We start from the raw sequence: 12818 nt of genomic DNA on the forward strand, positions 1-12818 counted from the left end.
TCTCAAACTTTTTCATGTCAAAGACCTCCAAAATCGATGTCCAATAGACCACAGACCATGGATGTATAAGAGGTTGTGTTCTGTGCTTTGGCCCTGCGTGTTAGTAAATAGCCTACAGCTATATTAAATTCTGTTTATGTCATGCTACTAGCACTACTAGCTACTGGTCCATAGCCGGTTGTTTGGTAACAGAGACGTTAATACATCCACCACGGTACAGGCTTACAGCATACAGCCCATGGGTGTATTTTAAGATAATAAAAGTGATGAATCACAGCCAATTATATCTATTATTACAGCCGCATACAGCTGGCAGAACTCTCTATGTAGATATGAAGGACTGAAGGATGAAATTCTAAGCTAACAAAAACACAATGTTTATTAGTTTCAGGTGATTATAGACTAATGAAAACATGGTTATGAATATTATATTCCATTTCTGCTAATAGATCCCCCGAAATGTTACACACTGTTCCTTTAAGATCTGCAAGTCATCTTAGGTTTAGTATGTTTTTGCTATTACATTCACGTAGGTCACTCAAAAAATGACAAATAGGAAAGGAAATCCAGAGAGATTCCAGTTCAGCATGTTCTACATAATGCTGTCTTCTGCCCTGTATTTTTGATTCATTTTGTTTCATTAAACTTGTATCTCACTCGTAGAGTAATATCACAAATTCCCAGGGGTACTGGCTCATCCAAGAAAACTCCCCACGCAGCTGAAAGTTGAAGGACATCGGAAATAGCCGAGTAGAAAAACAGCTGAGGGGATTTTATTTGATGGATACAGAGTGGACAGGAATTTGCGAGAAAGAGACAAACTACAGAATGAATAAGGCATGGAGCGTTCCCTTCCCTTGGCAGGAGAAAAGTCCTTCGAACTGAATAATGACCCGACGGTAACTGAGAGAAGCAGCGCTCACACAAGCAGACATCAAAGGAAAGTTTTCAGAAAAGGTCCCTCCTTTCCGCAGCTGCGTGATTCAGTTCCTCCTATATTTGGAACGTGATTTAGATTGCAAATTTTGACCCACATCTTTCCCCATTTTACCTCGTATCCAGACTAGGCATCATCAGTTTAATTTGAAAAATTTACCAGCCCCCCTGGGTAGATAGTATTAGAGAGGGAGGAAGGGGTTTGCTGTTCCATGAAAAATAAAATAAAAAGTAAGAGGTACAAAGTAAGTAATAACACAGCTTCAGGCTCTGCAGTGGAGCCCTAATTTGAGTGACCACACCAACAATCCAATCATAAAGAATGAATCAGAAGGACTGGTAATTCAATAAACAATAAAAAATGTAGCAGACTGGGAGGGAAACATTAAGTACAGTTTTATGTGTCTCATAAAAAGACATGGTGGGAAAGGAAAAAGAGAAAGGAGGAGGAGAAGGAGCAGAAGATATCGGGAAAGGTTCTTTTTGTAACAGAAGACCCTACAGGGAACTACAAAAGGCCATTTCTGCCGTCTCAAATGGTGCACTGCAGCAATTTTCACTCAGCCGTCACTCTCCCAAAAGAGCGTAGCTATGGTTGTTTTTTTTCAGTCAACAAGAACCAGTCAAGCAGTGAGTAAAACAGCAAATGACTACAGGAAAGAATGAAAGTGTGAGTAGTGAGTGGAGAGGTCACACCATGCGATGTCAGCGAGGTGATGCGGGGACAGAAGGCAGGTTAACAGAGGTCTCACCAGTTGGACAGGGCCTGGAGGGCAGCGTTCATGTAGCAGGTGTTGCCTATGTTCTTCAGCCCCGTCAGGCCTGAGGGAGACAGAACACACCGGGGAAATTAAAACAAGCCACTCATCAAATGCTTGTAAATTTTCATGGCAGCCAGAGAGCCTGCACAATTTTAGGAACACCCACACTCCACTTCCAAGATTAATATTTTATAGCAGGAGCAGAAAAGATGGCTACCTGGTGTATTTTAAATCAGACACTGTGGCAGAGTTAGCTCATTCATTTTATACAAGGGGTTTCAAAGTCTCCCCAGACATAATCAAGACTCCTACTGTTATTCTTTGTCCTACTTCTATTTGGGGTATAATCATGCTATAAATTTTGAAACTACAGTTGCCATAATTTGGGTCATGTAAACAGAAAGTATAATGTTGCCATGGATTCTGCAAGTTACGCTGTTGGGTACCACTTGAACCTCGTTATTTTTTTTGCCTATATTCGTTAACATTTCTGCAAATTGGCAGCATTAAAAGTATGCCGAATTAGCTGTTAGCAGTTCCTGTTTGCAATTTACGTATGAATGTACAGACAACTATCACTGGATTACTTTGATACTGAAGAAAACTTAAAAACGTGATGATTCACAGGCAAGTTCTGTTAGGAGAGTTATGAAGGAGTTATATTTGGTGATTTCTAAGAAGATTTATGACGTTTATTCGCAATCGGAGATAACATCCTTGGAAAGTATAAGCCACGTTGAATCAAAACATATGTGTATCATGTCTGTGTGTTCAGATTTGAAGTTATGACTTGGGCTAATCGAGTCAAAGTAGCTTTAAAGCTGCAGTCGGTAACTTTGAGCAAATAGGATGAAACGTTATTTTTATAAAACTGTCACTATATCATAACAGCAGTGCATGAGACAGGCAATCTGTGAAAATAAATCAGGTTCCTCTGTGACCTCCTAGTGCTCCTAATGGCATTTGCAAGATTACAAAACAACCAACCAATCAGCTCCGGCCGGTGGGCGGTGCTTGGTTTTGGCTCGACTGTTTTCAACATAGCAGTCGGGTCACAAACTTTATAATTTTACAGCTAAACAGTACACTAAAATTAGGGCTGTCAAAGTGAACGTTATTATAACGCGTTAACGCAAAATCGTTTTAATGCCACTAATTTCTTTAATGCATAAACGCAATCGATCTTTCAGAGGTTGTAGCTGGCTCAGTTTTAACGCTAGCGTGAAGATACTGGTATCAAAATCTTAAATCTTAAAACCTAAGGAATCCATTGGTACAAACCATATCATACTTGTCAACATACCTTGTCAAGAAGGAGGCTAAATAACGCTCCAAACCTGCTCTAAACCTACCATTTCCAAAGGGGTCCCATGACCTCTGACCTCAAGATATGTGAATGACAATGGGTTCTATTGGTATCCACGAGTCTCCCCTTTACAGACATGCCCACTTTATGATAATCACATGCAGTTTGGGGCAAGTCATAGTCAGGTCAGCACACTGACACACTGACAGCTGTTGTTGCCTGTTGGGCTGCAGTTTGCCATGTTGTGATTTGAGCATATTTTTTATGCTAAATGCAGTACCTGTGAGGGTTTCTGGACAACATCTGTCATTGTTTTGTGTTGTTAATTGATTTCCAATAATAAATATATACATACATTTGCATAAAGCAGAATATTTGCCCACTCCCATGTTGATAAGAGTATTAAATACTTGACAAATCTCCCTTTAAGGTACATTTGAACAGACAAAAAATTTGTGATTAATTGTGATTATCTATGGACAATCAGGCGATTAATCGCGATTAATATTTCAATCAATTGACAGCCCTAACTAAAATATGTTTCTGAAAACATTTGAGGCGAGTTCACGAGTTTCGCGAGCAGTGATTGACAGCTGCGTTAGAGACTGCTCAGCTCTGATTGGTTGTTTTCAGGTGCAGTGAAATCTTGCAAATGCCATTAGGAGCACTAGGAGGAGTAAGAGGAACCAGATATTTTTTTCACAAATTATCTGTCTCATGCACTACTGTCACAATATAGTGATAGTTTTATAAAAATAACCTTTATCGTACTGGCTCAAAGTTACTGACTGCAGCTTTAATCGCCCCACGGTTCATAAACCTTGGATCTTATGTGACGAGTCATAATCACTAGTCTTACAAAGCTCATTTACTCCACCTCCTGATCATATGATCTGTATTTGTGACAAAAATAACCGAGGCAGCGACTGGTGCCAATGCCTGAGCTACACCACATGAGGTTTAACATAACATATGCTATTTTGTGGAGCCTGTGTGTGTCTCGCAGCGCTGAGTGAAAACATTATTTGCATTGGTGGCACCAGTGGGACTGAAGCACTCGGCACTAAAGTGTTAGGTTCAACCCACTGAGCTACACAGGAGCGGCCTGTAGTCCTGCTCAGGGACCGTGTGTGGCTTTCTGCTGCCTACAGGTTTTGCGGTGTGTCTGCCATCGTCGGAGTTAGTCGGCCCTCATCAGCTTTCGACTGGTGTTTGGGATGTTGGGTCTTTGTGGTGTGTTCAAGTACAAGTTCTAACAGAGGACTTGAGGCAAAGCGAGGTGTTCGTCAGCACTTTGAAGTCTGACGCACCCCATTAACTGCTCTTATTAATTCAAATCATATTCTGTGCTTTGAACCAAACCAACTGCTGATTACTGAGCTCCTGTGTTTAGAGGTTTAACTTCAAAATCATCCATGCAATGCTCATTTTTTAATTTTGTCATGCTTGCACTAAGAGCTGATAAAAATTAATTATATTTTAGTCACCTCAACGACTTCAAAAGTAAATTATTTTAATTATTAAGAATGATAATCTGGGCAAGAAACTGTCGATTTTTTAAAGTTAACTTTAATTAGCAACATTTAGACATTTGTTTCCCAATGTATTTGCACCAAATGTGTTTTCCCGGCTGAGGAGAGGTGTGCTCGCCGCAAATCACGGCATCACAGCAAAGCCGTTGCGGCGTAGCGCAAGCCATTGGAAATGACGTGTTTCAGAGCGCAGTGGTGCCGTTGTCGCATTGTGTCTAAAGGGCCTTCAGTGATATCGAGAAGGAGAGGGAATGGAGAGTACTAAGAGAAAGAAATACTCAAGCAGGGGCAAAAAATGAATGAATGAATGAATGAAAACTGATAAATATTAGCCTAGTTTATACCAGAGATTCACACAAGTTCCTAAGAATTAAAATAAAATTAAAAGTAGGCCTATTTACAAAAAATGCTGTTGCAATGTGCCTATTATTTTGTTATTTTCATTCTTTAAAAGTCACCAGAATGCAGGAAACAAAGTCTCTGAACTGCTTCCTCATGAAATCCTCCCTATTGTTTGAGGTGTCAAGGTTGGCAAATATGGTAAGCTGACCTCTGGCACGTAGCTCATCCTCCTCCTCCGTCTCCATGTCCAGGTCTTCACAACCTCCATTAGGGGGCACTCTCAGAGAGGTTGGGCTCCCAGGGGCCCTGCAGTTATCCTGGAGCAACAGATCATAAAACTCTTATCTAGTAAATGAATAACCGCATACAGTTTGACTGACAGTTCAACTGTCACTCAGGATAGACTGGTGGAAATTGTTATCGTGCAGCTCTGATAAGTATGACGGGAGAGCACATATAGTTATGTAATGAAGCAAAAATGCAGTAAACATGTTTATTCAGACAAGATAGACTTGCAAAAAGAAAACTTTGCATTTAATCTATACTTGTGAATTTGAATTATCATTTACTGTGGCTAAATATTAAACCTGTTATATAACTCTGCAATTACATAAAGCATGTAAAGACAATAAAACATGATGACAAACGGAGGAGAAGCTGGCACTTACCAGTCCAGCACTCTGTGGAGAAGGGAGGGGTTTGCTGCTCGGCCGGGGAGAGTGAGGACCTAGTTTACGCTCCAGAAAAACCTCCTTGCCGCAGGCGTAGCACCACACCCGGAGCGTGGTCAGGTTCACTGTGAGGTTGTGCCTCGTCTCCTGCACACAAAAGTTGTCAAAGTTATTTTGTGAACAGACACATCACACTGTGTAAACAAAGTGAAAAACTGGGTTAATATTTATCCAGGAAAAGCTGATTAAGCGCATGTGCATTTTCTTATCAAGGAGATGCTTCTTTATCTTCAACACAATCTACCAAACATCTCATTAGACAATCAACAGGTTGTTTTTGCTCTTATATAACAAATCTAGGTGTGCCTGCTGGTGGCAAGGCCTGCCTACTTCTGTCAACTAAACTTTTATGGAAGATTCGACCACAGCTCCTGTAACAGTCCAGCTGAACAAAGCATTTTCCCTCAAGCATAATGCAAGTTTTCAGCCCAAATAAGGTAATGCAGATCCTACCCTTTTCTGTCCTATTAATAACAATCTGCTATGGTCTAGAGTACAACACTGACTAAATGAAAATGTATATTATAAAATGTCAGCCTTATAGACAATATTCATTTAGTACTTAAAAAGAAAATATACAGAAAACTAAAATGTCTACAAATGTAGAGTTTCTACAGACAGGTGCACAGGAGGACTTAACTCTGCAACACATATCAACCCCCACCTGCAACCAAATCAATCACAGTGCAAAAAAGAAACTAACTACAAGTAGTACAATTCTACTCTGATTTGTATTTTCTTTAACTATCGCAACTATGTTCTCATTTTGGTACAAATGCCATCGATAATCATGTAAAAAGGCATTAAAGTCAAAGTGAAACAGAAGTTAGAGCGTCTTTAGCTTCTGTACTGTGATTATTCCCCAGTGTAAGAGAATATTTGAGCTGTGTACAGCTATGAGAGGGATTTAAATCAAATCCTTCACACATGATTGGACCACTAAAAACGGATACGGAGCCTCCACACACACCTCGCTTGTCGCTAAAAGCTGTAGATTAAACGATGGATAGATGTCATGATATTAAAAGTTGAAACTGGTTGATACTAGCTTACGTGAGCACATGTCATATTTTGTTTTATAGGAAGAAAATATAATTGGATTTTGATATACAAATGAAAAGAAATAAATTTTTTTACATAAACTGTATTGTTAAATAAAAATAAATATATGCACAATATGACCGTTGATGTGATCTAACAGGATTAAAAGGGCATTTTTAATTTTATCCCGACTTTAAGGCTGCAGTTGACAAATATTATAAAGTATATTACTGTCAATTAATTGTTTGGTTTATATAATGTCAAAATAAATTGCCTATTTTACATTTTCAACTTGCTTGTTTTGTCTGACCAAAGGTACAAAACCACAATATTCAGTTTATTAACACATAAGACAAAGAAAAGCTGCAAATCCTCACAACTGAGAAGCTGGAAATACGTCAGTTTCATTGGTGCTTGGAAAATTACTTAAAGCTTCAGTAGGCAGAAGGTTTTTGGCATTTGTAGGCAAAAATTCCATAATAATCTTTCAGCATATTGTAATTCAAGTGTTCTGAGAGAAAACTAGACTTCAGCACCTCCTCATGGCTCTGTTTTCAGGCTTTAAAAAATCTAGCCTGTGACGGGATACTTTGGCCAATCACAGGTCATTTCAGAGAGAGAGCGTTCCTATTGAGTGTTCCTATTGGCTGTGCTCTGGCTGGTGGGCGGTGCTTGGCATTTCCTCAATTGATCTCAACATGGCTGCCAGGTCACAAACTTTCTCATTTTACAGCTAAACAGTACACTACAAGATGTTTCTGAAAACATTTGAGGAGAGAAATAGGCGTTACAGTAACAGAATATTGATTCATATTTGATCAGCGCTGCCTACTTTGACCGTTTGGTTGGAGTTCACGAGTGATTGACTCGTGGCTCTCATAGACGGCAGCTGGACGGCAGCCTCCAGATCAGCTCTGATTGGTTGTTTTCCTCCGATCTGTGAAATCTTGCAGATGCCATTACTTTTTTATTTAAAAAGCATATTCCCAAGAAGCTGACATTCAACACTAGCACTCACTTACTCCCCCCTTCTATGAGATTTCTTGCACATAAACAAAATCAAAATCATTATCCTCCTAAATATGAAAACAAAACCTAAAAATACACGACTGTGTTTAAGACTGTGTTCTGAGTTGAATGTCTCGGGTTACAGGTTTAGGTGGAGACAGAGCGGGGGTTGTATCAGGGCAGTCTTTTACTGCTGTGGAAACATGGCCGTGTTCTGCTGACCCACTGCTGCTCTGACAAACACCGGCAACCTGGCAGGTCGACAGGAGACAGAACGTGAGCAGCAGAGCCTGCATTATTCATCAGGGCTGCATTAGCCTTCACACAGCGGGGGCAGGGTAGAGCTGGCAGAGGGGGCACAGCAGACTGAGCACGGCCGTGAAACTCCCTGGCTTAAATAATTGATGAAGGAAAGTATACCAGGTAGGGCATTAATAACAAGCTGGATTTAGAGGATGTTTTTACCAGCCCACATCATGTTTTGTATTATAATGAACTGTTTTGTAGCTTTCACAGTGATCATTTGTTATGTCAATTTACTTCTTGTCTACTAAAATGTTCAATATAATAACTTAAAAAAAACAATTGTATTCAAGCAAAACAAATCCTTAGTGCTCCTTCCGCACACACAGCGTAATGTTTGAGAAATTAAAATGATGTAAAAACCTGTCTGATCGTGTCAGCAGCTTACATAAATACTTGCAGCACCAGCTTAGTTTCAAAATCTGCTTCCGTGTGTGATCTTCTGATTAAGGTGAGGCGGAATGCGTCTGGTTTCAGGTTTCACCTCTAGCCCTTAGCATTCAAGACATTACTGACCGTAATCAACAAAAAATAAGAAACTCCAACGACCACTATTCTTCTCAGCGTCATGCTCACATTGGATTTGCATAAATGTGTGTAAAACTGCTCAAGAACTGATCAACAAATCTGGTATTTTCAGAAGAGTATGTGTCGCCCAAAAGCAACTGTAACAAGGCTGTTACGCCTAACCTAACATTTCCTTTATCTGCAACATGATGAAAGATTTCCAATCCAGATTTGGTTTTGCCTTGCAAGTCCTTTCTGGTGCATAATGATGTTTGAAATACGATCTCCATGTAAATACTAATTATGTTACCAAAAGCACACACAGAAGTGGGGATGCAACGTCTGAAATGAGCTGATCGGGCTGTAACTTTTAAGTCTTTTAATGCTTTGAAACAGCCATTCATGTTAACTCACAGTGCAGTTTGACTGGCAGAGGCATCTGAACAGCAGTCTTTCTCATTGCATAGTCAAGAGATTCAAACGTTGCCCTCCCCGCAGGGCCTCCAAAGCACTAATTAAGCATGGCCAAGATTTAAAGATGTGGAGGAAAAAAAACACAAAAGGAGTCCGGTGAGCTGCGCACACAGATGTCCTGGATAAGCAGACGGATATACGGTATTCACTAGTGATATCATTTCAAATCAGTTTGTGCTAATATTAAAGCGGTAGTAGGCAGAATATTTTTGTCATAATTGGGAAAAAATTCCATAATAACCTTTACGCATATTGTAATTCAACTCAGACTTCTGCACCTCCTCATGGCTCTGTTTACAGGCTTTTAAAAAAATCTATGGCCAATCACAGGTCATTTCAGAGAGAGACAGCATTCCTATTGGCTGTTCATTCAACGGAGGCAGCTGTCAATCACTCGCAAACTCCGATCAAACGGTCAAACTAGGCAGTGCTGATCAAATATGAATCAATATTCTGTCACTGTAATGCCTATTTCTCACCTCAAATGTTTTCAGAAACATCTTGTAGTGTACTGTTTAACTGTAAAATTAGAAAGTTTGCTACGGCTGGTGGGCGGTGCTTGGTATTTCCTCAACTGATCTCAACATGGCTGCCGGGTCACAAACTTTCTGCTCAGAGACGGCAGGCTCCAGCTCGGCTCTGATTGGTTGTGGAGCACTGAGTTGTGGAGCACCGGAGGACACCGGAGGACACGGGAGGACACCAAGGCACATGATTTTTTTCAAATTACCTGTCTCATACACTACTGTCAGGATCTAGTGACCGTTTTATAAAAATAACCAGCACGCTCTGTATCCAAAAATATGTCTTTCTTCTGTGAGGAGTGCTCTACTGCTGAGTAGGTTCGCACTTGAACAGGCCGTTTCTGGACAATGGTTTGAGCAGCTATGCCGATGCTAATAGGCAGAGCAAATTACATGTTTGCTCTCATATTCCCCCGTTTCTGCTTCCAACCCCACTTGGCCCTGGCGTGCTGGAGGAAAAGCCTCAGTCAACACTTGGAGCACCAGAGGCTGAGGAGGCAGCCAGGAGGGGCAGATACCGTAACCATGGAACTGACAGTGCTACTGAATCTCCCTCTCTTCCCAGAGGAATGGCAATTAATAATGTATGATCCACTGCTGAAATTGCACTGAATGTGGAGGTGTAGGCAGACAGAGCTGGCTTGATGGCTTTAAACAACGCGTGCATTTCAAAAGCTAAAAGATGCACGAGCCGGCTCTTAGATCGTGGATGGACAAATGTTCAAAATAAAGCAGTGCTGGAGGCAGTTTTTATTCCAAGTCATGACTCCTGGGACTCTGAAGTGGTATTCCTGTCCTGTCCTGCCATCTGTGCCTCCTCTGCCTCTCTACAGACACCTCCCCTCGTCGTCTTACATCTTTTTTTTTCAATTCAACATCACAGTCAAGACTTCAAGACGTCCTCCCTTTCAGTCACATCCCTTCCTCGCTCTTTTCTATGCATTCGTTAATATTTCCCCCACTTAAAGGCATCAGTAAGGTTTGAGATCTCTCACCTGCGAGTGCACGGTGCTGTGGTCGGTGTGAGATTCTCCACAGCCTACGTATGCACAGCCATTCTGGAAAGAAAAAATAAACAGAGGATGCATAAATCAAAAAGAGAACTCACGTGTTTCTGGTGAGAAACAAAGTGTTTGGATTTTGTACGTCGAATCAACGGTTGTTGTTGTTTTTTTGTTGGTGAGCATTGGCTTACCTCCAAACATGCCCACAAATTTGGTCCTCCAACTTTACAGTCTTGGCACTGGCCCTAGGAAAATATGAACACACTCAGGTTAGAGTCACATGTTTTGGTGTTTGATGAATGAAACTGAAAGTGAGTTCAAGTTCAAAAACAGACTTTGAATTTAGACTTGGTAAAGTGGCATAAAACAAGTAATTCAGGGTTTCTGCAGGTCCTCTGAAGGTCAAGTTAAATTTAAGACTTTTAAGTCCTTTTTAATACCATATAGAATGCAATTTAACATCTGTTTTATGGACGTACCGGCAAAAGAATGAAAGTATGATGGAAATAGTTAATCAAATGAATGCGACCTGGACCTAGGTATGTGGCCTAAAATGGATGGATGGATTAACCAATGAAAAGTGATACAGGTCTGATGGTGCTGACTGAAACTCCACTTATCAGGAATTGGACAGCCTCCTATGTGCAAGATCCACTGTCAGGACAATCCCACTTTTAGTAAATAATAGGGCTGTCAATCGATTAAAATACCTAGTCGCGATTAATCGCACATTTGTTATCTTTTCAAAATGTACCTTAAAAGGGAGATTTGTCAAGTATTTAATACTCTTATCAACATGGGAGTGGGCAAATATGCTTGATTTATGCAAATGTATGTATGTATTTATTATTGGAAATCAAATAACAACACAAAACAATGACAAATATTGTCCAGAAACCCTCACAGGTACTGCATTTAACATAAGAAATTTGCTCATATCATAACATGGCAAACTGCAGCCCAACAGGCAACAACAGCTGTCAGTGTGTCAGTGTGCTGACTTGACTATGACTTGCCCCCAAACTGCATGTGATTATCATAAAGTGGGCATGTCTGTAAAGGGGAGACTCGTGGGTACCCATAGAACCCATATTCATTCACATATCTTGAGGTCAGAGGTCAAGGGACCCCTTTGAAAATGGTCATGACAGTTTTTCCTCGACAAAATGTTTGCTAAAGTTTGCAGCGTTATTTAATCTCCTTCCCGACAAGCAAGTATGACATGGTTAGTACCAATGGATTCCTTAGGTCTTCTAGTTTTATATGATGCAGAATCTTCCTTCTAGCTTTAAATCTGAGCCCGCTACAACCTAAAAATTGCAAGTTGCGTTAAAGTGTTAAAGAAATTAGTGGTGTTAAAACGAATTTGTGTTAACGCGTTATTATCACGTTAACTTTAACAGCCCTAGTTAATAGGTGTAAAATTTCTCCCGACAGCCAGTGATCACATGCAAAAACATTTTATAACTAACATTTCTACCTACAGCAGGCAAGAGACAATATTTAAAACTTTTGAAAACTAAATTCAAGACTTTTTAATACCTCATAATATGAATTCATATTAATACCTTTTTTGAGGAAACTGAATTCAATGCTTTTTAAGACTTTTCAAGACCTGCAGTTACCCTGATATTAAAAGTGGTATGTTATGAGCAGGGCAGAGGAGAGGGCCATGAGGGAGGGTCACTCACATGGGATTTCTGAATGAGTTCCTCCTTGGTGATCTCCCCCACGCAGTCCAGGTGGGGGCAGTCACAGCTGGACGCCGGCGGCATCACTCACCCACAGGTCTGAGAGAGAGACACAGAGAGAGAGAGAGAGAGAGAGAGAGAGAGAGAGAGAGAGAGAGAGAGAGAAATCCAACATTCAGTACACAACTTGCATTTTAAGTCAGGTGATTTATAAAACAATGTAGGACTTGTTTTTACATTTGCTACCTGATTGACTGAAAGGAGATATATCCAGACAAGAGCACAAAGGACAAGTAAAACAGTCAGGCTACTGTAACCTGAGTCACCGACGCGGCATAAGTTTTTTCCATGCCAGCGTAACTGACAAATTCCTCTTAGTCACCGACACGCCAAGCAGCTCATCACGCCATAGCTGTCAACAACTCGTGTGGAACAAGCGGTGTCTGAATGCCGACGCCATAAATGATTTTAGCACTGACAGTGCAGGAAAAAAAAAAAAGCAGAGACACAGACAACTAGATGTATGGACAAGTTAGAAAACAAATCTTTTGCAAACGCAGCCCAAATGATTGAATTCTGCTAATCACCAAAGCTCAACCAGCTAATCTAAAAACAAGTCTACTCCTGTGATTTTATTCCACTTCCCATGACAGCAAGA

General features: G+C 40.5%; 1 protein-coding gene across 4 annotated transcripts in view; it reads right to left on the reverse strand.

The window, feature by feature from the left end:
• usp33 (ubiquitin specific peptidase 33) overlaps positions 1 to 12818 on the reverse strand; it is a 30302-nt gene that overhangs the window by 12366 nt on the left and 5118 nt on the right. For 3 of the 4 annotated variants that reach the window (XM_037786291.1, XM_037786290.1, XM_037786293.1), the window contains exons 2-7: positions 12161 to 12259; positions 10661 to 10714; positions 10461 to 10523; positions 5546 to 5695; positions 5086 to 5194; positions 1689 to 1758 (exon numbers count right to left, since the gene is read on the reverse strand). In XM_037786291.1, the coding sequence (XP_037642219.1) occupies positions 1689 to 1758; positions 5086 to 5194; positions 5546 to 5695; positions 10461 to 10523; positions 10661 to 10714; positions 12161 to 12244 (530 nt within the window). In that variant the 5' untranslated portion in view covers positions 12245 to 12259. Of the gene's footprint in view, positions 1 to 1688; positions 1759 to 5085; positions 5195 to 5545; positions 5696 to 7481; positions 7536 to 10460; positions 10524 to 10660; positions 10715 to 12160; positions 12260 to 12818 lie in introns of those variants that run through there. The other variant, XM_037786292.1, reaches the window with a different exon arrangement.

This window comes from Sebastes umbrosus, chromosome 12, assembly GCF_015220745.1.
Source record: "Sebastes umbrosus isolate fSebUmb1 chromosome 12, fSebUmb1.pri, whole genome shotgun sequence".
Lineage (NCBI taxonomy): Eukaryota > Metazoa > Chordata > Actinopteri > Perciformes > Sebastidae > Sebastes > Sebastes umbrosus.